Consider the following 23,391-nt stretch of genomic DNA (forward strand, 5'->3'; position numbering starts at 1 on the left):
CCACCCCTGTAGGTTCCTGTGTCAGTCTGGATTCTCCAGAGAAATAGAATCACACACACGTATCTTTGTATGTATGAAAGGAAACTTATTATAAAGAATTGGCTCATACAATTATGGAGGCTGGAAAGGCCCCACAGTGTGCTATCTGCAAGCAGGGAGGATGGTGGTGTCATTCAGTTCAAGTCCAGAGTCCTGAGAACCAGGGGGGTGCCAAGGGCAGGAGAAGAGCCATGTCTCAGCTCAAGCTATCAGGCAGGAAGGAGTAAATTTCTCTTTCTTCCTTTTTGACCTATTTAGGCCCTCAGTGGGCTTTCCTCGTGGCTCAGATGGTAAAGAATCCACCTGCAATGTGGGAGACCTGGGTTCGATCCCTGGGTTGAGAAGATCCCCTGGAGGAGGGCATGGAAACCCACTCCAGTATTTTTGTCTGGAGAATCCCCATGGACAGAGGAGCCTGGTGGGCTACATACAGTCCATGGGGGTTGCAGAGTCTAATACGACTGAACGATTAAGCATAGCACAGCACAGGCCTTCGGTGGATTGAATGATGCTCACCCACACTGGAGAGGGTAAACCAATTGCCTGAGCCCACCTAGTCAAATGTTACTTTCATCCAGAAACACTCTCAGACTCACCCAGAAAATAACCACATCACATCACGTAGTCGCTCAGTCGTGTCCAACTCTTTGCCACCCTGTGGCCCGCCAGGCTCCTCTGTCCATGGGATTTTCCAGGCAAGAATACTGGAGTGGGTTGCCAGTTCCTCCTCCAGGGGGTCTTCCTGATCCAGAAATTGAGGCCAGGTCTCCTGCATTGTAGGGAGTTTCTTTACCAGAAAATAATGTTTAGCCAAATATCTGGATATGATCCAGCCAAGTTGATACATTAAACTAACCATCACAGTTCCTCAACTGAAATATAGGGGTAAGAATTAAGCCACCCTAGGTCACACAGTAAGTCAGTGCAAATTTATTTCTGATAGTTCTGGAGGCTAGGAATTCCAAGATCAAGGCACCAACAGATTCAGAGTCTGGTGACAGCTTGCTTTTCCAGTTCACAGATAGTGTCTTCGAGTTCACATTAGTGTCCCCCAGTGGCTGAGGGTCAAGAGAGCTCCCTGGGGTCTTATTTGTAAAGGTATCAGTCCCATTCATGAGGGTTACACCCTCATTACCTGCTCGTGACATCACACCGTGGATTAGGGTCAACATATGACTTCTGGCCCCTCTGCTCTGTGTGTCCATGGAACTCTCCAGGACTCTACTGGAGTGGGTACCCATTCCCTTCTCTGGGGATCTTCCCGACCCAGGGATTGAACTCGGGTACTCTTGCATTGTAGGCAGATTCTTTGCCATCTGGGCTACCAGGGAAGCACCCCATGAATTCTGGGGGAACACACATTCAGCGTGTGGTAGGTGCCTGGCACAGGGCCCAGCACACTGCAGGCGATCATCAGATGAGGGGCTTCTTCCCTTCGGAGGTCCTTCCTGCTCTCCTTCTGGAGTCTGAGCAGCAACGAGTTATCGAGCAAAGCCTAAGTAACTGGGTCAAAAGTGGCCAAGGTTGCCTGGTATTGAATATTTTGGGGGGTGGGGAACAGGTCTCCCAGGGTTAGGCAGTCAGTCCCTGGGCAGGTGTGGGCAGGTGTGTACGGGAGGGGTAGCTGCTGGGGGCTTGGACAGGTACGAAATGGTCCCAAAGGATGAGTGCTATCCCTGGGAGGCTGTGTGAGGGCGAGGGGCATCTGAGGTGGTGACAGTGGGAGAGAAAAGAGGATGCAGAATAGAAGACAGAAAGGTAAATACAAAGTAATATAAACATCTCCCACCACGAAATTATGAAATTGCCATTTCTGACAATTTACTTGTGTGTAATAAAAACTACATTCATACCAGGTCAACAAAGTGTGGATGAGATTTTATAACAGGAGGCTTTATTGGACAGAATCTCAATACATATTTTCCCCTGTAGGAACTCTCAATTCTCTCATAAAAATTTATTACAGAGTTTGATATGTATGCACTAAACACAAGCCGTTGTAAACACAGCAGGCAACACTGGCCTTGGATTCTCCAATCCTGAGTCCCACTGCAGCAGAAAGCAGCTGTTGGCAAGTGTATCGCAGGAAAGGTTAACAGTGCCACATGGGGAGGGCGTCTGGTAATTATTTTTAATGGAGCTGTATTTCTGTTTAATAAAAGGAGAAAATAAAGCTAAAACTCTGATGGAGACAAACACTACAGAGGACGGTAACATTTTGCTTCGCTTGTTTTATGCTCGGGTTGCAGCTGTTGGTGAATAGTTGCCCATATGCACGCCTGCAGGGAAGCAGAGTCGCAGGGGCACATGGTGATGGGCATGTTTGGTCCAGCATAAGCATGCAGATGTCTACCCCTTTTCTTATAGGTTTAACTTCAGAGACAGAACATCGTACAGGAGCCAGGCATTTGCAGCTCCCTCTGTCCCCTTAAAATAAAATATCTTCAGTCTTTCTAAATCCCAGTTTCCAAAAGTATTTTGAAGCATCTAAAGATAAAGTACATTTCCATGTGGAATGCTGAACTAGCTGGCACCTACCTTAGGCTTCCTGAGTGCAGGCTCCCTTCTGTTCTCTGGACAACCCCCCCTCCCCTCCGCAAGCTAGGGATAGTGTAAGTCCTCCCACCTCACTTTGCACAACCCCCGCCTCCTCCCAAATAAAGAAGTCTAGTAGCTCAGATGGTAAAGCATCCACCTACAATGCAGGAGACCCAGGTTCGATCCCAGGGTGGAGAAGATCCCCTGGAGAAGGAAATGGCTACCCACTCCAGTATTCTTGCCTGGAGAATTTCATGGACAGAGGAGCCTGGCGGGTTACAGTCCCTGGGGTTGCAGAGTCGGACACGATTGAGTGACTAACGCACACATGAAAAGTGAAGGAAAGCAAAGAATTCAACTTGGGTGCACTCATAACTTGGAGCTACCAGGATTCCAAGGGTAGCATCTAACCAGCCTACTGCAGGAAGGTGGGTGGTTCCCATTTGGACAGGGGCAGGATGAACCTGTGTGTGGGAGATGGCCGTGCTCCATTAGGGAGGGTGGATATTCAGACAGGGCAGTGGTTTTTAGTCACTAAATCATGTGCAGCTCTTTGCGACCCCATGGACTGTAGACCACCAGGCTCCTCTGTCTATGGGATTTTCCAGGCAAGAATACTGGAGTGGGTTGCTATTTTCTTCTCAAGGGGATCTTTCCCACCTGGGGATCAAACCTGGGTCTCCTGCATTGCAGGCGGAGCAACCGGGGAATAGGGTGGCTGAAACTGTCCACTGGCATCCGCTCCACAGGACACCACAGCAGAGGGACAGGTTTATGACCTCCAAGGAGCTGCCTCAGCACAATAGACAATGAGCATCCAAACAGCAAAGATCTGAATTCCTTCTTGCAAACTAGCCTAAGAAAACACAGACTGGCCTATCCCAGTGTTTATAAAAATGCCCCGGTTGGTAATGAGGGTATGGCAAGGCAGCTCTTTTATTTGTCCCTGGACTTGCAAGGTTTCCCCTGAAGAAATCCTGGTGGGGTTGGCGAGACACCAAACTCCTTAAATGTCCCTCAAATGTTCCATACTTGACGAAGTGTGTTTACACACCTGTAAAACAGGGTCATTGAGGTTTGGAACGATTTCAACTTGCAAGGGAACTTGGCATTCGAATACAGCATGAGCTTTGGTTACTGATAATCCAAGCAAAGATTTGGCATACATGGCTTGAATGCTGGGCCATGGTGGACTGAGCCTGTGGGGGCTGGTTGTTTGGTATTTTAGGCAGGCGGGAGCCATCTCTCTGATCTGGCCATTGGGAATTTGACTGGCCCAGGTCAATCAGTCGATTGTGCACCATTGTGGTAGCATCTGATACTCCCTAAATACAGCCCCTATGAATCATCTGGGGGTATTTCAGAGGCCTTGATGACTCTAATCTGACTCTAATGATTCAGTGTGGGATTCCTGTCTCCAAATAACAGATTTTAGACTCTTCGAAATGTGAACTTCAGGTTCTATTAAACACGTGCAACCAGGCTGCCCTGGTGGCTCAGTGGTAAAGAATCCACCTGTCAAGGCAGGATACATGGGTTCCATCCCTGATCTGGGAAGATCCCACAAGCTGTGGAGCAACTAAGCCGAGTACCACAACTACTGAGCCTGTGCTCTAGAGCCTGGGAGCCACAACCACGGAGCCCATGTGCTGCAAGTACTGCAGCCTGTGTGCCTGGAGTCCGTGCTCCACAAGGGAAGCCATTGCCATGAGAAGCCCTCACACCACAAAAGGACAGAAGCCCCTCTCACCACACCCGGAGAAAAAAGGCCCTCAAAGCAATGAAGACCCAGCGCAGCCAAAAATAAATAAATGAGTATTAAATATGTAAATTAATAAACGTATTAAAAACACACATGTGCAACCACTGTTCCACGCCAAGGAGTATGATACTGACTATAGTCACTGGGCCTCCAAGAGAAAGGATACAGGAAATGCCCCCAAGTCAGTGTTCCTAAGAGCGCATGTGCTCCAAAAGGCACAAAAACAGTCTTTTGAGTCAAAAACTTACATTATTTCAAAAGTCCCTTACATGTGGGTATATGTGATAAACTCACACGGCTGGGAAAGACTGAAGGCAGGAGGAGAAAGGGGCAACAGAGGATGAGAGGGTTGGATGGCATCACCGACTCAACGGACATGAGTTCTGAGCAAACTCCAGGAGATGGTGAAGGACAGGGGAGCCTGGCGTGCCGCAGTCCGTGGGGTGGCAAAGTCGGACACAACTGAGCGACTGAACAACATCACACTGCTAAGACTGAGTAGATGCCTAATGTTGGAATGTCAGTGCTAAATGCATATTTACATGACACACCACATGAGCAAATTGAACACCCCCTCGCTCCGCCCCCAGAGACGGGTGTGAATGTGACGGGTGTGAGTGTGAAGGGTGGAAGGGTGGCCAAACTTACTTGGCACAAGGGTAACTTTTGCAAATCTGGTTGTTTCTGCTGTGGATTCCTCCAGTTGTCCCCAGGGGTTATGGGCCCTGCCCACGTGGACCCTGTGTCATTAAGGAATGTGTACATACCCTTCTGAAGACATAGCCTCATTCCCTCTCAGGTGTATTATCAGCGGATGCGCCTGGTCAACGAGGTTGGCTTCCTAAGAATGAATCTTGCTTGGCCCCCAATTCACTGTATAACGTGGATGCTCCACAAAAGAAATGCAATGAATTCAGCACCTCCCACCCTCCCACCCACCCTTCCTTCCTTCCTTTCTTCTCTTTCTTCCTTCTCTTTTTCACTAGCTAAATTATATGGATTTCCCCCCATGTCTTCTTTCTAAAAGAGCTCTAATTTTGGAACTCCCAAGTTCAAGACCTCGACACTCTCCCCTGGGTCACAGATCACGTGCACTCTGTCTCAGGAGGCACGTCACCTCCTCAGCACACACGTGATCTCATTCCTGGACACACGTCTAGCTCTCATCCCACCAAACTCCACACCAGATGTGTTCACGCCTCCTTCGTGTCCTGTCACATGACCTTCCCCAGTGCAGGTTCAGGCCAGTGTCACCACCTCTGGGAAACCTTCCCAAACCCTCCTTCCCCACTGTCCAGTGTGACAGCCCTCCCACTGTGCCCCTGGCCCTGTGCACAACCCACGAGCGCAGCCTCAGCCTCCATTCTCTAGAGTAATCCCGGTCTCCCCAGAGCCTGACCCAGCCCAGGGCTGGACACACAGAGGGTGCTCTGTAAATGTCAGAGTGAGAGGCGGGCATTCCTGCAGTGCTGGGCTGGAATCCGTGGCTGCTGTGGGCCGCTCTCCAACCTCTCCAGAACTCGGTTTCCCTGGACCTTTGCAGGCCACTGCTTTTGAACAGTGATCCGTCCAGGTCAGGCTGAGCGGGGCCTCACGTCCTAGCCACTTTCCCCTCCTGATGCAATTACCTGGGAAGGCAGGCAGTTCCACTCATGGGGATTCCTCTTTCCTAGATAGCTGGTTCCCAGAAATGCCCAGGGCCTGCTCCTTTGACCTGTATGTGTGGAAGGAGGCGGAAGGAGGGCTTTGACTTTGTGGCTGCATCTCAACTGGAGAGGCAGGAGTGAGACTGAGGTCCCTACATCTCTTCCTTCCACCAACAGGGCAAAGGCAGCTGGCCAGAGGTAAGGCTAGCTCGTTGAGGACTTCATTACAGATGCTGTGGATCTTTTAGGAAAGTAGCAGGAGCCCCCAATACATCCAGGACCTCTCTCCTCCCCCTGGTGCCTGTGGTCCAAAGGACACGAGCGCATGCAAGAATTTTTGGCACCTGATAAAATATCTTCATTAAAATCATAGGTAAATGAGTGGATGCTGAATTGGAGTAAATTCTAAATATGCACAGCCCATGGTCCACTCCACCCCCACAGGGTCACAGTACAGTCCTGCAAAGACATCATCCATGGGCACAGAAGTATAAAAGGAGCGCAACCAGGACCTGGATGTGGCCTGATCTTTCCATCCTCTCTCAGAAAGAAAGGCATCATGAGAAAGGAAACTAATTTCACAAACATGAGGACAGAGGTTTATTGCTCACGGTGACAGAAGGCTGAGCTGAGTTCTAGAAGGAAGGTACAGTCGGTGTGAGAAGAGTCAAGGCAACTTCCCCTCCTCCCCTGCTGCTGTGACTTCTCTGGAAAAACAGGCAGGCTGTCAGGGAAACATCTTTGGGAGGTCAGCTGACCATGAGACACACAAACCCCAAAAGCCATGACCCTCACCCACTGTGGGTCCCAGGGCTTGGAAATCCCCTCCTTCAAGAAGCAGCACAAAGAAAAGTTGGAGTTGCAGAGTGACTGAGAAAGACATTGTGGCGGAGTTTAAACCTATAAGTTCAGAGCACGCTGGGCTAGGAACTGAGCCCTGTATGTGGGTTTAGGATTTGAGATCCTCTCCATTCTAGGCTCTGTTCTCCAGCTTCTTGAAACGCTTTCACACTCAGCCCAGCTGTCCACCAGAGCTCAGGCCTTCAACATCAAGCCTTCCGCTGGGCTGCTGTCAAGGAAGTCATCCCAGGCCCTTCACAGAGATGCTGATCTGGACCTTCCTAAGTTTTACCTGAGAAATCCATGTGACACTTGATAAATTACCAAACGAGGTAGATAATTCTCTTGGGAATAATGAAGCTGGGGAAATTTTATAGACTGTATACAGATGAATATAAACATTTATCTCAAGGTAATCCTAGCAGAGTTGGTGGCTATTGGTCACTAATGAAGTGATCTTCTTCTCACTTCTCCTTGGGTTTTGATACCTGTGTCCTAATAATAACGGAAGTGCCCAATCAGCTGGCGTCTTTGGGGGACTGTCACCATGATGCTAATACAACTGGTTCTGTTGGCTTGTTGGCAGTCCTACGGTTTAGTATAAATTACGAAATGCCTCTTCTCAACGTGTGTGGCGTTATAGGTGACAGATCTTGTTTTTTAGCTAAAGAAGAGGTGGAAGGGATCAAGTTGCTTCTGGGAGTATAATTTGTTGCCTGCACAGAGCAAGCAGGAAGAGGAGTTGACAGTTATTCCTCCAACCTGATGTTGATGAAAACTTATTTGACTGTTTGAATCTGACTATTGACCTCAGCCACTGGGTCACCACTCCTTCGCTGCCCAAAGAGCATTTGTGTGAAAGAGAGACGGTCGGATTCAATGATGCACATTTTCCTGGCTCTTTGCCTGTCTTCAACCTCACTGATGCTTTGGGGGTTGGGACAGCGAAGGGGGAACAGCTGCTTGATGCTAGGAAAGCGCAACAAAAGTGAATACCTGTTGTGATTGAAACCTGAGGGGCCAAAAGCGCTCTGAACCAGAGCAATTTTGTTTCGGGAGCACACAAAGTCCCGTATGGGCAGTGATGTGCTGGGAGTTGCTTAGCAATGAGTTTTCAGTGGAGAAAAGGGCCTGGTTTGTAGCCTTTGCTGACTTTCACGGTATAAATATGCCCATTGTGGCTGATTTCAAGCTACCAAGGTGATGTCCCAGAACACGGAATTGGGAAGGGCTGTGTGCCACTGGCTCCTCTAAGCAGGTGTGAGCATACCTCCAGCTGCGACGGGGAGGCGTCAAGGCTTCCAAGGCTACATCGGTCTCCATGGAAACTTAGAATCGAGACAAGAGTAGGCCAGGCTCAGTGACTTGTTTTCTAAATGAGGAGCTACGGTTAGTAAGACACCATCTTTTCAAACATGCACACACTTGGCTATTTTTTGATACTGGGGCCACTCAGCAGTGAAAAGCATCAGGTTCCTCCTGGCTGGTCCCTGTGGAACAGGGTCCTCCCTTCTACATCTCCAAAGTCAGGCTGTGCCCAGAAAAGGAAGGGGAGAATGAGCCCTCTGAGCCTTTTGCTCCCATCTTTCCACCCTGGAGGAGTCACTTGTTAGAGTGAAGGATGGAAAAATAACTGCTCTCAGCATGCACAAGTCACTCGAAATGATAAAAAGGCAAACAGGCAGAGCCTGGCCCACTCGCCTTGTTTTGATGAGAACAAGATGGCGGCTGCTAGTGGATTGGCATAGTTTCTGAGTTATGGTTTTCGGTAAAAATTCACTGTCCCATCATGGGCCCAGAGCACTTTCTGGATCACCTTGGGAAGCCTCTACTGTCTGTTCATGACTTACAGAAACTAAGATATTGAACCCTAGGGATGATGGAACCAGGTGCTTTAAAATCAGGCTAAAAACCTGCTCAGGTCTGTTCTTCTCCAATCACCTCAAAGAACATGCCCGACAAGACACGTGAGACAAGGTGAAACGCTTCCTGCGAGTTCAAGTCACAGACTGAGGTTTGGGGACCTGCCAGGCACGTTCCTCTGCCCTCTCCTTGGCTCCAATAGTTATGACATGTGAATCAGAAGAAGGTGACTTTGGGTCAGACTTCAAAGAACATCATTGCATGTAGTACCTGCCTATTGAAAACCATTTTCATGCTAAGGTTGTCTACACACGCACACACATGTTAGCTTTGGGGAAGGGGGAGGGGAGAGAGAGAAAAAAGGTGAATCCAATAGAACTATGTCTAATGCAACTTGTCAGCCACAGCTGGGTAACACTAGCTGTTAGACATTTTCCCCTTGGGCTTGGGGGCCCGAGGTCCCAGCTGAGCACAACTGAGTTAGTACCAGCGGAATGATATTTGGATTACAGCAGCCACCACAGCATGTGGCCATGTCAGACCTGGGCCCAAATGGCCACTGCCAACCTCACTCCCGGGGTGACCGATGGCCCACAGAGGTCGCCGCTTCTTTTCAGCATGGAGCCCAATGGTCCTGGGGTGCATAAGCCGGTGGACACCATGCTTCCCCACCTGCCACCAGCATTATGAGTCCTTGATCATGACCGCACTGGGAGTGACTCCTGGGAGTCTCTGCTGAGTCTCAGAGCTCAAAGGAGCTTCTCAGAAAGAAAAGCCAGAGCACACAGCACGTGCCTTGGTCATCCTTTGGTGATAAACAGGGGCAGTTCAATGTCTGCCCTGCAGGCACCAGGAACCAGGCTTCAACGCCGCCCCGAGCCGGGGGTCCAGCATCCCTAGGCTTGGAGGTGGTGGTGGCTGGCGGTGTCCACCCAGGCGCCCCGATCCCGCCCTCCCCTTCTTCTCACCAGCCGCCTCCTTCCAAGCTCTCCAGCGGAGCAACGTCCTTCACTCGGAGACCGGCAGAATGTTCTGGCTGTGGGAGTCCCCGGTGAGGCCGGAGGAGCGGAGCGATCGCCGGTGGAGGACCCGGTTCAGGATCTCTTTGCAGCTCTTGCGGTACTGGTGTCGCAGTAAGGAGTACACGAAGGGGTCGGACGCGGCCTTGCTGTAGGCCAAGCACTTGGACAGCACCCCCCAGTGGGAGCTGATGGGTACTGCAGAGGACAGCTCCACCAGCCTGTGGACAGAGACCGGGAGGATGTCGGGTTATGAGAGCACAGCGGGGCGATGCGGCGCTCCGGCCTGAGCCCCTGACCCCGGCTTCCTGTCGGAGCTTCAGAGTCTCTGAGGCTGCCTCCTCCAGTGACAATGACAACAGCAGTAACAACCATTAACGCGGTGGCCGCCCACCAGGCACTTCCTTTAGGCCAGGTACTGTGCTAGTGACACATATTACACGTGAGTCACGGAACCCTGGAAGTTCAGACAGCTCCATTTTACAGGTGAGGAAATCGACATCCAAGGACGTTAGGGACTTTGCCAGTAAACTGCAAAGGCAGGATTTGAACTCAGGTGTGTCTGATTCGGGAACCCAAGGTGATCTGAGAAACGCACTCGATTTCATTGCATCCTGGCCACTGGCGCTGACTCTGCTGCTGACTTGCTCTGTGACCCTGGGCAAGTCATTTCCCTTCCTGGGGCCTGGATGTTTTACATGAAAAGTGAGAAGTCGGATAAGATCATCTCTATGATCACTGCAGCCAGAAGAGATGGGATTCTTTGCTCCAAATCCTAGCTCTGCCTTCCAAGGGAGGTTGCCTGGGAGGAAGGGCTGAGAACAATTTTCCAAATATTCGGCAAAGCTCAAAGTATGTCTCACAGCAGGGAAGAATCTGCTGGTGAGAAAGGCTTCTTTCCAGGGCTGGGATCTGGGGGCCCCTGGCAATAGCAGCAGTAGGGGATGCCCTAACGTGACCTCATTCTTTAGGAGGAGGTGAGGGAAGAGGCGGCTTCTGTGTCAAAGGGGCTCGGTTCTGAAACCCATCCGACAACTCCATTCAACAGTGCTAAGGTCATGCTGTGAGGGAGTGACAGCCTTCCTCTATGTAAATGGAAAGAAAGTAAAATTGTCAGTTGCTCAGTCATGTCCGACTCTTTTCGACCTTATGGACTGTAGCCTGCCCTGCAGAGTCTGTTCATGGGATTCTCCAAGCAAGAATACTGGAGTGGGGTAACCATTCTCTTCTCCAGGGGGTCTTCCAGACCCAGGGGTCAAACTCAAGTCTCCTACATTTCAGGCAGGTTCTTTACTGTCTGAGCCACCAGGGAATTCCCTCCAAATCAGGACATTAATTCTTCTCTTCCAAATGTGTCCAGAACCTTTGGCCATATTTGGACATTAACCAGCATTAATAGAAGGTACGAAAGGCCACAGAACTGGGAGGGAGCTTGGAAATAATTACCCTCTCCCCACCCACTGTCAAATGAGGAAATCAAGGCCCAGAGAGGGAAAGAGTTTGCCCAGCATCACACAGCAAGTCCGTGATGGAGGAGGATCCACTAACTGTGCTCAGACTGGAATCTGGCATCTGTATCCTTCCTGGGAGGTGGGGTGAGGGAGGGGTCGGCAGGATGGAAGGCAGGGTGGCTTTCAGCATGGAGGGCTGCCCAGGTGAGAACCCAGGTACCGAAATCACCGAGCTTGGGCTGACCCTGTGTTGCCAACTTGAGTGATTTTCCTGAAGGCTTCTTTGGGTTTAGGTCATGAGGACGAGCTCAAGAAGGGAAGGAGGAGGAAGGACGCTGATGGGGTGAGATTCCCTGTTGCAATGATTCCCTTTTTGAACAGATCCTTGATGTCTCCATTCTAAGGCCCTTCTATCTGGCATCCTGTTTCTGCCCTTGCCCTCCCATCCTGAGGGGAAATGTGGCCAATGATCTGCTCTTCTCCTTGGAAGCCTGAATGGGGAAAAATGGAGCTGTTGGCATTTGGGAAATCTGTACTTTTAAGAAATCTATGTTGGGAAGTGATGAGCATAAGGGAACCAAAACCCCTAAGTCTAGAATTCACACCTAATAATAACAATGAAATAGCTGAATGCCAATGTATTGTTGCTATGCAAGGCCCGGTTGCTTTTCCAAAATGTCTAGTTTTCTCCATATAGATAAATTCAGTCTGAGCATTTGAGCTCTCCTAGGAGAACTTATTCGGAGAAGGCGATGGCACCCCACTCCAGTACTCTTGCCTGGAAAATCCTATGGATGGAGGAGCCCGGTAGGCTGAAGTCCATGGGGTTGCTCAGAGTCAGACAGGACTGAGCGACTTCACTTTCACTTTTCACTTTTCACCTTCATGCATTGGAGAAGGAAATGGCAACCCACTCCAGTGTTCTTGCCTGGAGAATCCCAGGGACAGGGGAGCCTGGTGAGCTGATGTCTATGGGTTCGCACAGAGTCAGACATGACTGAAGCGACTTAGCAGTAGCAGCAGTAGGAGAACTTATTAAGAGCCAAATAGCATCAAACCATCCAGCAAGATCAAAATCATTATTTGCAGGTTCTGTAGATTTCACAGAATAAAGTTATTGAGGACAATTTAAAATTTCACCATTTAGATAATTAAGAGGTAAAATCTATTGCATTTGCTTCTCCGAGATTTTATGTCCAGTCTGAACATGCCTGGCTCAGTAATAACAACTCCCAGTTGCGTATCTCCTTTGGGCCAAATATGAGATGTGCACACTCTCTAACCTTACGGTTACCCTCTGCAGAATGGGTGTCATTCATCCCACTTTACAGATGAGGAAATCAAGGCTCAGAGGGACTGTGCAGCGAGCCAGCATCTCCTCAATGGGAAGCCCAGTTGCATCTAACTGCGACCCACGTCTTGCTTGGGTGCCACGCTGGGATTCAAATCTCCACATCGCCGATTGGACAGGGTGAATCCTGGGGTCCCTCCCGGCCCTGAGAACTCCCTTTCTGTGAAGTTGCTATGTGCCACCCAGCACTTCGGTCACCCCCGGTCCACAGTGCACAGGACTTCTATTCCGAAAAGCCAGCATCTGGCCTTCCCAAGGCCTCCAGGCAAAGAGATGCTTCAGATCAGCCTGGGCCTGGGCACTGCTCCCACAGGGCCCCCGGGCAAGGTGAACCTAGGACCTTCCGTGACCAGATGTGCTGGCTGACCTGCTTTCTGGTTTTCCTGTGCATGGGGACCCCCCCTGCCATGTGCCCACCGTGGCTGGCTTTGTTCTGTTCCAGCTCTGACAGTTCCAAGTCCCCACTGCTTTAGGGGAATGGGCAGGGGTTTCTGTGTTGCTACAATTGCTTCTTTCTAATTTCACATCTGGGCAGGGGATGGCCACGTGGTCCCCAGATGACCTTTGGGCAAGGGAACGCTCCAGCCCGTCTTCTCATGCCAGGTCCAGCCACCTCCTCCGAACACCCTCCCCTCCAGGAAAGGGACATTATTATTCTGATCAGTCACAGTTTCCTCGTGAGCAGGGTCACCACGTGCTCAATGTGGCCTGCTACGCTCTGCCTCTCCTCTCTGCTACTGCACATGATGGATTACTGAGCTCCGCTCTCCTGCCCCTGCCCGCAGGTCTGGCCCAAGAGCCCTGAGTTTAGGGGTTATTGGCTCAGGTGTTAGTTAATTAAGGGGGACTTGGTTTCCTTTCGCCCTAGCCCCCTGTTGTAGGTTGAACTATGTCTCCCCAAATTCATAGGCTGAAGTCCTAACTCTCAACACCTCAGCTGCTGCTGCTGCTGCTAAGTTGCTTCAGTCATGTCCGATTCTGTGCGACCCCATAGACGGCAGCCCACCAGGCTCCTCCGTCCCTGGGATTCTCCAGGCAAGAACACTGGAGTGGGTTCCCATTTCTTTCTCCAATGCATGCTAAGTCACTTCAGTTGCATCCGACTCTGTGTGATCCCATAGAGGGCAGCCCACCAGGCTTCTCTATCCACAGGATTCTCTAGGCAAGAATACTGGGGTGGGTTGCCATTTCCTTCTCCAATCAACACCTCAGAGTGGAACCTTATTTGGAACCAGGCCTGTTGCAGGTGTAATCAGTTGCTGGAGAAGGTGGGCCCCTAAGCCCATGTGATGACCGTGTCCTTACAAAAGTGGGGAGTCTGGGCACAGATGCACGCAGAGAGAATGCTGCAAGATGAAGGCAGAGATGGGGTGATGCTTATGAAGCCAAGCGACACTAAAGATGGCACGTAAATCATCAGAAACTCTAGGGGGGCAGTGGGGAGGCCTGGAAGAGCACCCTGGCAGCTTCAGAAGGACCCACCCGGTTGACATCTTGATCCTGAACTTCCGGCCTCTAACTGAAGCTGCACAGTTCTACTGTTGAAGTCGCTCAGTGAGTGGCAGCTAGCTACAGCGGCAGGGCTGGGAAACAGACCCACGTCACTGAGGAGCCTGTGGCTGTGCAGAGGGTGTTAGGCAGGATCTGGTTGTTCATGGGCCCCTGGTCATAACACCAACATGGCACCAAACCCTTTGGAGCTCCTGGAGCCCGTGGGCACCGAGGGTCGACATTGGGGTCAGCAGAGGTCAACAGCCCCCGGAGCAGGGCACTGGCCCTTCCCCTCCAGGGAGAAGGGTGTTTTCCCTACAAAGCAGGGCTCCCTGCCCCCTGCCCCCACTGTCCAGTAAGCACCAAGGTGACTTTCCAGGTCCCGCCTGAGGCATGTGCCCAAGAAACCTCTGCCATCGGGCAGTGTGCCGGGGAAACATTTACACTTCTGTGCTTAGAATGTCCAGCCTGTCCTGGACAACCTTGACACAGCTCCCCCGAGGAGCCCCTGGGCCGAGAGCGCAACAGCTGGGCGGCTGGTCAGGCTGGGGACTAAGGGAGAGGGGAGGTCAGGAGTCCGCTTTCCTGAGCATCTCACGTGGCTCAGAGATGGCAGTGAGCCCCTGGGGGTCCTGGGGCACAGCCTGGCTGGGGTGGGAGGTGTGAGATGCTGCAGGATGTTGCTGCTGCCAAGTCGGAAGCTGAGTGTGGAGATGGGCGTTTACCTGACTCAAGGTGACCCAGAGCAGACACCTGTGGCCCTGACCTACCTGCCTGTCCCCACCTCTGGATCCTCTTTGCTCTGTATTTGTTCCGGGGGACCCCTCCAGGGAGCATCTCCCCTCTCTGGGCACAAGGCCCTCTGGTCTGGGTCCCAGGGAGGTCTCTGTGCTGGCTGTCACAGCAGAGGGCTGACAGTTGGGAAGCCGCCCCCTCGGCCTTCACCCACAGGGCTCTCAGACCCCACCTGGCAGCCTGGCCACCCTGGTCCCGGGAGGAGAATGGAGATACCCTTGCCAGGACTCCTGGGCAGTCTCCAACCTCCCTCCTCCTGGAGAAACCAGTGTCTCAGCTCTGCTCGATGATGGGAATCTGCAAAGTAACTAAATTCTGGGGGAGAGAAGAAGACCGGTAACACCAGTAATCCCAGACCCAGCTTCTCTTCTGGGTCCTCAGAGGCTCGGGGCTTTGACAGCCACTTTCACAAACAGGGTCTCAAGTCCCCCTGGCAGCGTCCCTTGCCCTTCACACGACAGGGCAGGACCTGAGGCAGAGTGACAGGCTGAGGCCACGTGGCCTGGGCGTGGGGGGTGGATTTGAACCTGGACTGTGGGTGCCAGGCGGCACCTCCCAGCTCCTTGAGTCAGTTCTAGGTTAGAAAAGGCCTTCACTTTCAACCCTTGAATTTAAAGTGGTAAATTGGTGCCCCCTCTTCACACTTCCATGATATCATCTCTCCCCCACTCACACACACACTCACACACGCACACACTCACACACGCACTCACACACACATTCACACATGCACACACACACACACATGCTGTGCACCAAGTGCAACACGGGCCACAGAACATCCTTTGGGAAGCAAGCCTGGTGTCTTCTCAAGACTTCTGGAGAATCTGGTCTGTGTATTTGAAGATACATAAGTAACAGGCTGGGCTTCCCTGGTGGCTCAGCTGGTAACGAATCTGCCTGCAATCCAGGAGATCCAATCCCTGGGTCGGGAAGATCCCCTGGAGAAGGAAATGGCAACCCACTCCAGTACTCTTAACTGGGAAATCCCATGAACAGAGGAGCCAGCCTGATGGGGTATGTTCTATGGGGTCGCAAAAGAGCCGGACACAACTAAACAACAAGCTGAGCTTTAAATGTTCATGAGCCACTAGCAGGGAAAAGGCCTTTGATTAATAGAATATTAACACTGGGCATATTAAAGCCCTCTGCTGTCATAATTCCATGACTCTGAAAAGCCACGATAATGCTGCTGTCGGATCCACAAAGGCCTCGAGGCCCCACTCCGATGATCTGAGATAATCATAATTACTTGTAAGCATATGTCGCTGGGGAGACAATAGCCTTACAAATGCTTCTAAAAAGTGCATTTTAATTCCAAAAAGTGTAAGTCGAGTTTCTGGATGAGAATCTGTTGCAGATCCTCGCACCCTGCTCACACACTCTGCAAAAAGCCAGACTTGGCCCACTGGGGCTTTTGGTGTAAGTGTGTGAATAGAAGGCAGTGACCCTTATTAAGAGTGAGGGTGGGGGGGACTTCCCTGCTGGTCCAGTGGTTAAGAATCTGCCTTCCAATGCAGGGGACATGGATTTGATCCCTGGCCAGGGAACTAAGATCCCACACACCACGCCTTAAGATCCCATGCCACGCCAGGGCAACTAAGCCCGCGTGCTCCAACTACTGAGCCTACATATTGCAACTAGAGTCCATACACTGCAACAGAAGATCCCGTGTGCCACAACTAGGACCCAACGCAGCCAAACAAATAGAAAGAGTGAGGGTGGAGGTTTCCAGTGCGTTCCTCTGTCATCTGACATGCCCCAAAATCCAGGTGCAAGGGGCTTTTTGGTTGGTTGGTGCAATGTGGGAATCTGAGAAGTAAGGATGCATGGTCAGCGCCGGGCCACCTAAATCTGCTGATGACTCCAGCTGCCAGTAGTAATGACCTCTGGGCCCGACTCCAGGTCTGCACAAGCTGCTGTCAGTCTGGTGGGAGGTCAGAGGTGACTCCATGCAAACACTGCTGCTTCTAGTGAAAGGACTCACTCACCGGCCTGGCGTTTACCCACAGGAGTCTGGATGTTTAGGTTCATGCCAAGATGCCTGGGCCTAGAAGTTGGATCAAAAGCCTGTGGACAAACATTTCTATATTTTCAGCACCTGGTCCACAGGCTTTGGAGATGTAACATGGTCACAGGGCTAAATTTTTGCCAACAGGCTTGGTACTGGCCTTGAACCCTTGGATCTGCCAGTTGCTACTGCTATGGCCATGGGCCACTCATCTCACCTTGTTGATCCTCAGTAAATGGAGATTCTAGCACTCACCTTGAAGGAGAGCTGTACAGGGCAGGTATTGGTATATCCTGGCTACATTATAGGTGTTGAATAAGTCATCAGTCAGTTCAACTCAGTTCAGTCACTCAGTCGTGTCCAACTCTTTGCGACCCCATGAATCGCAGCATGCCAGGCCTCCCTGTCCATCACCAACTCCCGGAGTTCACTCAGACTCACGTCCATCGAGTCAGTGATGCCATCCAGCCATCTCATCCTCTGTCGTCCCCTTCTCCTCCTGCCCCCAATCCCTCCCAGCATCAGAGTCTTTTCTAATGAGTCAACTCCTCACATGAGGTGGCCAAAGTACTGGAGTTTCAGCTTTAGCATCATTCCTTCCAAAGAACACCCAGGACTATTCTCCTTTAGAATGGACTGGTTGGATCTCCTTGCAGCCCATGGGACTCTCAAGAGTCTTCTCCAACAGCACAGTTCAAAAGCATCAATTCTTTGGCACTCAGCTTTCTTCACAGTCCAACTCTCACATCCATATATGACCACTGGAAAACTCAAAGCCTTGACTAGATAGACCTTTGTTGGCAAAGTAATGTCTGTGCTTTTCAATATGCTACCTAGGTTGGTCATAACTTTCCTTCCAAGGAGTAAGCGTCTTTTAATTTCATGGCTGCAATCACCATCTGTCGTGATTTTGGAGCCCCCAAAAATAAAGTTTGACACTGTTTCCACTGTTTCCCCATCTATTTCCCATGAAGTGATGGGACCAGATGCCATGATCTTCGTTTTCTGAATGTTGAGCTTTAAGCCAACTTTTTCACTCTCCTCTTTCACTTTCATCAAGAGGCTTTTTAGTTCCTCTTCACTTTCTGCCATAAGGGTGGTGTCATCTGCATTTCTGAGGTTATTGATATTTCTCCTGGCAATCTTGATTCCAGCTTGTGCTTCTTCCAGCCCAGCATTTCTCATGAATAAGTGATAGGTATGGTTATAAAGGGCCTTCCCAGGTGACGTTAATGGTAAGGAAACTGCCTGTCAATGCAGGAGACATAATAGACGAGGGTTCGATAACTGGATCGAGAAGATCCCCTGGAATAGGAGATGGAACCCACTCCAGTATTCTTGCCTGGAGAGTCCCATGGACAAAGGAGCCTGGAGGGCTACAATCTATAGTGTCACAAAGAGTCAGACACAACTGAAGCGACTTAGCACACATGCATGGTTATAGAGACCCCACATCCTCCAATAAGGGAAGTCTGAGAATTTATTTGAAGACTTGAGTGGTTCTTAACCCAAGAATGGTGCTTCCCAATCTGAGACAGTTATCAGGCAGATGTGAACAGACTGTGGATAAGGAGCAGGGATCTGCCCCCCGCCAGCTGGACCTTCCTGATCAGCTCAAATCGGGGGCAGACGTCATAGCACAAGCCCCTTCTCTTTCTTGATGTTCTGATTCTGCTAGCTCCCAGCGCTTCCCACGGCTGATCTAACATCAACCCACAGGCTTGCACATGTCTTCCCCCAATAAGATCGGAGGGGGAGAAGTAGTAATGCAGGCTGCTTAGACGGAGGTTGTCCTTGTGGAGTTACCGGAAATAGTAGTGTCTGTATTGATGGCTCAATGAGGGGTTTAAGTACCACTCGAGCAACTTGATCTTAATCATCGCAGAAGCTGCACTTTGTGGTTCTGAGTGGGTCACGGCACCAAGTGTCTTCCTATATCCTCTGGGAGGAAGGAGAAGCCTCCACGCAGGGCAAGGGGACCCATGGGTGGGCTTTGGCTCCAGGCAGACCCTGGCAGGAACCCTGGCTGAGTCACTCACAGGATTGGCCTCAGAATCCATCTCAACAACTGTGCTGGCTTGCCACGTGCAGTGGATCCCAACTGGCCTGAAACCAGCTCACTCTCCCTGGATGAGCGGCTGCTAGAGAAACTACCATTTCCATAACCCATGGCTCTAGGTTCTCCATGGGGAATCATCTGCAAGAAGTTAAATTCTCAGCTGCATTTCAGAGCAGAGCCTGACTTCACTTCTGAGACCAGGGAGATTATGTCCACACTCGGAAGCCAGCTTGGGAAGAACAGCAGAAGAATCAACTGCCACCAAAAATATGAGCGGCCCTGATTCCGGTCCTGGGGATGGTGGGAGGTACACTACGAGGAAGGCCGTGCATGGGTATTTTATGCATTCCTTCCTAGAGTCTGACTTCTCCCCACAATGAGTGTGCAGTTCTCAGCCCTGACTCAGTGTACGATGGGAGAGTTTGGGTCCAGCTCCTTGGAGGTGGGGGTCAGAGCAAATTCTGCCCCACCCCCGGTCTACCCCACCTCACCTCTTTTAGCAGTTCTGCTGCCCCGGCACGGGAAGGGTAGCTCAGGTGTGACCCTGGACTTACCCAGCACACAGCCGGAGCCCAGAAGGTCCCCTGCATGTGATGAGCAAGTTCACATGTGTCCCTCTCCCTGGGGTGTGCCGGGGCCCCTGCTATCACAAAGGCTAGGCCCCTTGTGGGAATCTCTTCTGTCTTCAGTCATGGAAGGGGCATGGGGGTAGGGCGTGGGCAGGGGAAGGTGGTTCCAAGATGGGTGTCATTTCAAGAGGATTAGCCACAAGGATCTGCTGGCCACAAAGTCCCTACTGTTACTCTGTGCTGGGACCTGACGTCCCCTCATTCAGACCCTCGAGGACCCCTGCCTCGATGCACTTGACCCTCAGAGGAAGCCACTGAGTCAGCCACTGCTCATTCTTGCCCGTCTAGATGAGCAGCGCTGAGCAGGGCGCTGGACAGGGCAGGAGGCGTTCTGAGCACTCTGGCAGCTTGGCCAGAAGGACCATCCCAGGAACGAAGGTGTTCCTGCTCAGAAAAGAACGATCTAGAGGTAAAGGGGATGAGGGAGCTGGGAGTAAGAACACGGGTGTGCCTGGACCCCAGAGTCTCTGGCTAGAGGCCAGCACTGTCCGACAGAAGAAGAAGGTGAGCCTCAGGCGTGAAAAGAAACATGTGAAGTTCTGTTAACTTCAAACCTTATGTAATTCAATATATCCAAGATAGCACCATTTCACCATGGAATTGATATGAAAAGTTTTAACTATACATATATTGGTGGTTTAGTAGCTGGTCGTGTCTGACTCTGGCTACCCTGTGGACTGTAGCCCGCCAGGCTCTTCTGTCCATGGGATTTTTCAGGCAAGAATACTGAAGTGGGCTGCCATTTCCTTCTCCAGGGGATCTTCCGGACCCAGGGACAGAACCTGTGTATCCTGCATTGCAGACAGATTCTTGACTGCTGAGCCACCAGGAATCTTATATATATATATGTGTGTGTGTGTGTGTGTGTGTGTGTACATATATATATATATATATAATATGTATGTGTGTGTGTAGTCATGCTAAGTCTTGGAAACCCAGCATGCATGTCATACCTACGGCACATTTCAATTTGGACAAGTCATATTCAAGTATTTCAGTGGGACCCGTGGCTGGTGGCTCCCCTGTGGGGATCTAGACCTGGCCCCCGATGTCCCTTCTGCTGGGATTGCCCCCTGTGTAGCCACGCCCACTTCACTCGGTCATGCCTTGGAAGTCTGAGACACTTCCCGATCAGATGCCCCGTCAGGGCGCTCCATCCACGTAGGCGCGCCGTATCTACAGGGTCGTGCCCCCCTCACAGGAGGTCTCCTGCAGAGCCCCACCAGGCCATGCCTCCCCTGCAGGTGTCCTTCTGGCTCTGCACAGAGAAGGTGCTGGGGAAACGCGTGGCAAAATGAAATGACGGGATGTTTGCATATTTTGGCTTTTCCAGTAGTCATGTATAGATGTGAGAGTTGGACTATAAAGAAAGCTGAGCGCCAAAGAATTGATGCTTTTGAACTGTGGTGTTGGAGAAGACTGTTGAGAGTCCCTTGAACTGCAAGGAGATCCAACCAGTCCATCCTAAAGGAAATCAGTCCTGAATATTCATTGGAAGGACTGATGCTGAAGCTGAAACTCCAATACTTTCAGCCTTTCCACCTGATGTGAAGAACTGACTCATTTGAAAAGACCCTTATGCTGGGAAAGATTGAAGGCAGGAGGAGAAAGGGATGACAGAGGATGAGATGGTGGGATGGCATCACCGACTCGATGAGTTTGAGTAAACTCTGGGAATTCGTGATGGACAGGGAAGCCTGGTGTGCTGCAGCCCATGGGGTCACAGAGTCGGACGCAACTGAGCTGACCTTGCATGTTTTCTGAGCTTGGTTTAGGATGGTTCCTTTGTGCACACAGGAAAGTCAAGGCAGTGGCCAGATGGGGTGGTGGCAGTGGGGGTGGGGAGGGTTTCGCAGAGGTTTCCTAAGCATCTCTTTTCCTCCCCTGTAAGTTGCCATCTGTCCCCACAAAAGATGAACAGTTTTATGAGTGTTTTTTTAAAGTCCAAATGCACCATGTCCATTTGGAGAGAACATATTGAGTTGTGAACCGACTGTCAATTTCACTGAAACGGTTTTTTTTTCTGGGCACCATTAGAGGGAAGCAAGCTATAATCAGAAAAAAGGAAAATTTTGTGGGGAAATGCGATTAAGCCAGGGAAAAATCCAATAGCTTAAATTTGGAGCTGAATTACCTATTGTCCTCTGAGGGTTCAAGTTCACCTCATTAGCCTACAAGTCCCCTTTACTGTGGGAGCTAAGAGAAGGGGCATCCGCATGCCCTCCCTTCCTGATTCATCTCTCCCTGCTCTATCTAGGCCCCTTTAGTTCACACGCCAGCCAGTCCCAGGCCAGGCACTGTGGCTGGTGCGGTATGTAAAGAAGGGAGGGTGGACACATCCAGACCAAGCCCGTGACACACACGCTCCCCAGGCTTGAAGCCCTTGAACGCTTACAACAACCCTAAGGGGCAGGCACTGCTCACTTCTGGTTTATAGATGACAGGTTGGAAGCTCAGAGAGGCAATATCACTGGCCCAAGGTCACGCAGCAAGCAGGAAGTAGAGGAGCTGGAGTTTGAACTCCAGAGCCCAAGCTGACAAACTCTGCAGCCCACCCTCGGAGAGCAATGGAAACCCACTCTCCTGTGTTTCTGCCTGGGCTTCGTGTCCCACAGAAACCCGCATCTCTGCAAGTTCTGACGTCCTGGCTAGATATGGCAGACCTACACCAGGAGCTCCCACCCAGGGGTGTTTCTGGTCCCCAGGTTGCCTAGATCTGTCAGTGTCTGGAGATGTTTCTAGTTGTCAAAAGCGGGGAGCAGGAGGGAAGAGGTGCTGCTGGTGGGCAGTGGTAGATGACAGAGGGGCTGCCAACATCTCACGATGCACAGGATACCCCCACTCACAACACAGACTGTCAGGAGGGCTGAGGTCTCGTGGGTAGTTCTAGAAGGTAGAACTGATGGATCTGCTCTGCTCAGGACAGACTCATCCAGAGATCTGCAGACAGCCTGATGTCCTATGTTTAAAGTGAGAGGTAAGCCCACTAGCCTTCCCCCAGAGGGAGTGGCTACCACAGAAAAGACAGTGAGAGATGCTTTGGGCTTGTGCTGTCTGGAGAAGAGAAGACAGGTGCTGCTGAGGGGGAGCCCGGCTCACTGCCCATCAGCAGGTCCCCCGGGACAGACATCCTCCTGGACTGCAGAAAGCAGGTTTGGGAGCGTGGGTGGAACTATGGGGAGCCAGGCTTCAGCTCAGTGTGAGGAAGGACAGGGAGAGACAGAGGGACCTGGGCACAGTGAGCCTCTCCTCCCTGGAGCACCATCCCTCTCTGGGGGATGGTGAAGCAGGGCATCCTTTCCAGGTCCCAGCCACCTGAGGATGCAGGAAGGTGCTGGGGGATAATCAGGGTGCTGAGGGATGCTGGGAGATACAGGGAATGATGAGAGATGCTAGGGGATACTGGGGATGCTGAGGGATGCTGGGGGATGTTGAAGGATGCTGGGGGATATTGGGGGATACTGGAGATGCTGAGAGGTCATGAGAGGTCCTGGGGGATGCTGAGAGATGCTGGCAGATGCAGGAGGATGCTTGGGGGTGCTGGGGGATGGTGAGGGCTGCTGAGGGATACTGGGGGTGCTGAGGGATGCTGGGGATACTGAAAATACTGACGGATGCTGGGGGATGCAGGAGGATTCTGGGGGATGCTGAGGGATAATGGGGGTGCTAGTGATGGCACCCCACTCCAGTACTCTTGCCTGGAAAATCCCATGGATGGAGGAACCTGGTAGGCTGCAGTCCATGGAGTCGTGAAGAGTCGGACACGACTGAGCGACTTCACTTTCACTTTTCACTTTCATGCATTGGAGAAGGAAATGGCAACCCACTCCAGTGTTCTTGCCTGGAGAATCCCAGGGACGGGGCAGCCTGGTGGGCTGCCGTCTACGGGGTTGCACA

The 23,391-nt window shown here is 51.3% G+C and overlaps 1 protein-coding gene across 1 annotated transcript in view; it reads right to left on the reverse strand.

Annotated features, from left to right (window-relative positions):
* Nucleotides 1–6,594: 6,594 nt before the first annotated feature.
* The window catches only part of GPR26 (G protein-coupled receptor 26), a 29,069-nt gene continuing 12,272 nt past the window's right edge, over nt 6,595–23,391 (reverse strand). The window contains exon 3 of the mRNA XM_005895082.2: nt 6,595–9,928. Coding sequence (XP_005895144.2) covers nt 9,697–9,928 — 232 coding nt within the window. The 3' untranslated portion in view covers nt 6,595–9,696. The remainder of the gene's footprint in view (nt 9,929–23,391) is intronic.

The sequence above is a fragment of the Bos mutus genome, chromosome 26 (assembly GCF_027580195.1).
Source record: "Bos mutus isolate GX-2022 chromosome 26, NWIPB_WYAK_1.1, whole genome shotgun sequence".
NCBI classification, from domain to species: Eukaryota; Metazoa; Chordata; class Mammalia; order Artiodactyla; family Bovidae; genus Bos; species Bos mutus.